The sequence below is a fragment of the Propithecus coquereli genome, unplaced genomic scaffold (genome assembly GCF_000956105.1).
Source record: "Propithecus coquereli isolate 6110/MARCELLA unplaced genomic scaffold, Pcoq_1.0 Scaffold87, whole genome shotgun sequence".
NCBI classification, from domain to species: domain Eukaryota; kingdom Metazoa; phylum Chordata; class Mammalia; order Primates; family Indriidae; genus Propithecus; species Propithecus coquereli.
Genome location: NW_012154951.1, coordinates 1,511,700 through 1,516,853, shown reverse-complemented (window position 1 = coordinate 1,516,853; position 5,154 = coordinate 1,511,700). Strand labels below are relative to the sequence as shown.

The window sequence follows — 5,154 nt, the reverse complement described above, 5'->3', positions numbered from 1 at the left end:
TGGCTTTAAAATTTTTAAACAGTTATATTTTAAATGGTTAATAAGTACCTACATAATAGTCTCAATTTGCCTCTTGGCCTGCAGAGCCTAAAATATTTATTGTCTGGTCTTTTATATCTTTTTCTAGGTCCGTTTTTCAACAGGGGTTCTCTTTGCATGTGGGCAGGTCAGAAATGCCCCTGTGGGATTAATAACCTGAATATATAAGGACCTAAACATCAAAACTATAACAAAAAACTATAACATCAGAAAAACAAGTAATTTGATTTAAAAATGGGCAAACGATCTGAATAGGCATTTCTCAAAAGAAGATATACAAACCAACAGGTATATGAAAAAATGCTCAACATCACTGATCATCAGGAAAAGGCAAATCAAAACCATAGTGAGATATCATCTCACCTAAGTTAAAATGGCTATTATCCAAAAAGCAAAAAATAACATGCTGGCGGGGATGCAGAGAAAGGGGAGCTCTCATACACCATTGGTGGCAGTGTAAGTTAATACAGACATTTTTGGAAAACAGTATGGGAGGTTCCTCACAAAACTGAAAATAGAACTACCATATATGATCCAGCAATCCCACTGCTGGGTATATAGCTAAAGGAAATAAAATCAGTTATGTCAAAGAGATTTCTACACTTCCATGTTTACTGCAGCACTATTCACAATAGCCAAGACATGGAATTGTTCCTAAGTATCCATCAACAGATGAATGGACAAAGAAAATGTAATGTGTGTGTGTGTGTGTGTGTGTGTGTGTGTGTGTGTGTGTGTATAAAAATGGATTATTATTCAGCCATTTAAAAAAAGAAATCTTGTTATTTACAGCAACGTGGATGAGCCTGGAGGACAATTTTTTGACTGAAATAAGCCAGACCAGAAAGACAAATGTGTCTTCTCACTCGTATGTGGGAGCCAACAGTGGGCCTGATGGGGGTAGAGAGTAGAACGGTGGTTACCAGAGGCCAGGAAGGGAAGGGGTGGTGAGGGGAATGAAGAGAGTTTGGTTAATGGGTACAATGTACAGTTAGATAGAAGGAGTAGTTCTAGTGCTTGACAGCCCAGCAGGAGACTATAGTTAACAATAATTTATGGCGTATTTCAAAATAGCTAGAAGAGAAGATTTAGGATGTTCTCAACACAGAGAAATGATCAGTGTCTGAGGTGATGGGTATCCTAATTACCCTGGTTTGGTCATCACATTGTATGTATGTATCAAAATATCACATGGGCCCCATAACCGCACAGTTATTACACATCGGTAAAAAAAAACCTTGAGGAACAAAATGCCTCCATGGAGGCAGCGTCCTGTGTGACCATGACAGAGGGGCGCACGCCTCTCCTCAGCCATTGCTTGGCAGTTGGAGGAAGATTGCTCTCTGTTTCAACATCCACTTTGTTTCTCGTTCTGTGTCACATGTGTTTGGCTTTTGAAAAGTACTGATTTCTTTTAAACTTGAATATTACATGCAGTGCATTTTGAGAACTAAATTGGCACTTACTCTGATGTCTTATTAGGTGATATCCAGCTCCCATGTTTTGCTACTCTCTGCCCAGGGCTCTGGAAGGCACTTTTACACCCCTTCCGTCTGCCCTTCCTCCAGACCCCTCGAGGCGAGGGGTGGGGTCTCTGCTTTATAGTGAGGTGTATCGTGTAGCTAGCACGTGGCAGCATGTTATTGAACGTTTCCTACAGTAATCTAAAGCAGGTAGTGCAAGAAAGAAATCTAGAGGCTAAATCCTCGGTATTGAAAGTTTATCCCCAATTATTAATTCTACATTGGAATATAAGCTTTTCATAGAAATCAAGGGCAAGCTGTCTGTTCTTGTTAGTGTCTCACTGGTTTTCATTGCCCCAACATTCTTTGAATTTTCCTGCCAGTATTATGGACTTTTAACAGGATACAAATAGCTTGAGGCCATGTACCATTGCGGGCATCTCGCAAAGGCAGATTGCTCAGAATTGGTCTTGATAAGGCTTCTCTCCTGTATTTTCCCGCTCATGTACTTAGTTTCCAGACTGTGAGCCCTCCGAGGGTGTGGACCATGTTCCGTCCCTGCATATCTGGTGCTTGGCTCCACACCCGGCCGTGGAGGCCCCAGTTAACATTTGCCAAGTAAGTAGATGACTTACAAGTTTGAGGCTCATCAAAGTGTAGTGGAACATTCCAGTTGGAATTCAGTTTGTTGTGTCCCATCTCCAGCTTCTCATTTACTGTGATTTTTTGTCAGATTTTTGTCATTAACTGTTCAGCATTTGTTAAGGTGTCCTGATACAATCTTTTTAGATCTGTAGTTATTTAATATATATTGTCAACTTTCAGTTCTTCCCTGGGAAAACTTGCCTCTTCCCTCCCTACTCCGTTGAGGCCATCTTCCATTTCCTTGTCTGGTTTCACCTGTCCGCTTGTTTTTTCTGTCTAGCTTTTCTTGTTTCAGATATATCTCAAGAGCTTGTAGATTGGAGATACATCCACTATGGACTCCTTCCATATCCAGCTGTCACATTTTAGCTGTAAGAGTCAGCGCAGAAAGAGACTTTATTGAAGGGATTCGGCAAACCTACAGCTTTGACTCCCACATCCCCAGTTTTATGGCATGGTGGCCAGGGTAGAGGTGTCTTCCCAGCCTGCTTTGGTCCTTTATGAGGAAGGTAACATTAAGATGTCCATTGTTTGCATTTTAAGAAAGGCAGTGTCCACTTTGTGTTTGAGAGCAGAGACTCGAGAGCCAAGCTGCTTTGGATCTAGTCCTCCTGCACTTAACTTCTCTGTGCCTCAGTTTTTCAAGCTATAAAATGGGCTCATAGGGTTACTCTATGTAAAGTGCTGGACACAGTCAATGCCTGGATTATCGTAAATGCTCTGTAAGTGACTTGCTATTATTGTTTATTGATTTTTGAGCTCTTACAGGGCTCTTCCTCTTTGCTCTCATAACTGTTCTTTGCTTATCTTCATCAAGCATACTGTTGTGATCTGAATGTGGATCTCTCTCTCCTGTGACTTTCAGCTCTTCTAGGGCAGGAATCCTGGCTTACCATCATGTCTCCAGCGCCTTGCACAGTGTTTAGTGTATTTGCGGATCTTAAAGTTGCACTGGACTACCAGCGGTCAGAGAGGTCTTTTTAGGTTTGGTAGACTTGGAGATGCTGCTCTTGCCGTGCCTTAGCAGCAAGCGAATATGCAGAGTGGCAAGTGGGCTGGAAGGGCATCAGAAAGGATGATTCTGTGGTCGCCCCTTCTGAATCGCCTCCCTGTGGGCTGCTGTTCTCTCTCCATTACCTTCGTAGCATTGCCAGTGTTCCAAGTTATAAAGTAGATGGTCCAGTATAGAATGGGAGCATGCCAAGCAGATAACACAGTGGAAGTTAGGAAAGCTAAGTAATGTGTGAGGAAAATAGCATGAAACATTAATTCTTGAGTAAAATGAAGAGATGCAAAGGCCAGAGTTTTGGTTTATCGATGTGTTTTAGTCACTCAAAACAATCTCAGTAGTTAAGTGTCCAGAAAAGTGCTGTTGGAATGATTCTTTCTTGTTCTGCCCAGGATTTGACAGGATCTGAACTGTACACCCAGGCGGCCAGTCTCCTGCATCCCGTGGTCTATACTACTGCCGTCATCCTCCTCTTATGTCTGTTAGCCGTCGTCGTCAGTTATATATACCATCACAGGTAAGATACAAACTTGACAAAGTAGATCTGTGATTTGATTTGGAGGACTTCATTTCACATTTAATTAGGGTAAAACTGAGTTTCATACCATGCCATCCTTCCAAAGCAAAGAATGGTTACGTTAGAAAACGTACAAGCCTTCTTTATTTCATGCCATTAGAGACATAAATAATTAGTATGTGAGATGGTAAATTCATCTTTCATAGCACCCATTCGGTTTGTTGGGTTTGTATCTGAAAAAGAACATGGGAAATTTGTGTTGGAGCCTGGAGACAAGCCACAGGAGCAGCAGGGTGTGAGGTAAGGTGGAGGTTCATTACCTGTTAGAGGCACCTATAGAGGTGTCTCTAGGTATCAGACTGTGTTATTATTTTATGATTTTTTACCTATTATGATATTGTTTGTTTTATAGATGGCATTTTTAAGAAAGTTTGTGGCATTTATGCATGAGATATGGTTTTCGTTAATTGGAGGAAAAGCTACAGAAACTTTTATTTTATTGTAGGAAATAATGAAGTAAAAGGATTTGGTAAGCAGAAATTCACTGTATAAAAGGTTTTGCTAGAATGTTTCCTGTTTAAGCTAGACATATGTGGCATTTCTTGACATTTAGTTAAGAAACAAAAGGAGATTTTGATATATATAAAACAAGAAAGACTTCAACATTTCATTATGAAAGGCCAGGAAGAAACACATTGGGTATTTAGACCCATGCCAGTGGGTCAGATTGAAGAAACCTCTAGGTAGCCAAGCAGGTAATCCAGTCGTCTTAAGACACTGTAAGTAACAAAAGCCCACATATTTCTTATGATGGAGAATTTGTTTAGCCTTTAGTGGGTGCAATGGTTCCATAAATGGCTTGTGGTTTTTAGTGCATAATGTTAAATGTTAAGAAATTTCTCAAGTCCTCTCTGTGTGTATGTGTATATGTGCATCTGATAGCATATGTTTGTTAAATAAAACGTTTAAATATAAAGCATTTAAATTTGGCCTTTTATGCTGTTGAAATTAACTTGTAAATGAACATCGTAATGTCCTACTTCAAATGTACTAGACTGAATATTAAGATTTTCCTTTTTTTTTAAACAGTTTGATTAGAATCAGTCTCAAGAGTTGGCACATGCTCGTGAACTTGTGCTTTCACATTTTCCTGACCTGTGTGGTCTTTGTGGGAGGAATAACCCAAACCAGAAATGCCAGCGTCTGCCAAGCAGTAAGTCAGAGTGAAAAATTGAAATGGAAAAAATATTGGTATTAGAAAATATTTTATATGTCTCATTAATTATAAAAGGGAGGAAGTTTCTTTAAAGCCTTTCTTTAATTAAAGTTAAATCTAATGTCTGTCACTTAAACAATTTATCAGTATACCATAAATTTTGAATTATTTCACAACTGAATATATAATTTAAGCAGCTTGTCTCTTTATCATTGGGAATTCAGTGTTACTTGTTATGTGTTACAATGCCTAATATTTAATTTAA

The 5,154-nt window shown here is 39.5% G+C and overlaps 1 protein-coding gene across 1 annotated transcript in view; it reads left to right on the top strand.

Moving 5' to 3' along the window:
* The window catches only part of ADGRA3 (adhesion G protein-coupled receptor A3), a 114,198-nt gene that overhangs the window by 95,026 nt on the left and 14,018 nt on the right, over positions 1-5,154 (top strand). The window contains exons 13-15 of the mRNA XM_012664185.1: positions 2,016-2,120; positions 3,549-3,673; positions 4,763-4,886. Coding sequence (XP_012519639.1) covers positions 2,016-2,120; positions 3,549-3,673; positions 4,763-4,886 — 354 coding nt within the window. The remainder of the gene's footprint in view (positions 1-2,015; positions 2,121-3,548; positions 3,674-4,762; positions 4,887-5,154) is intronic.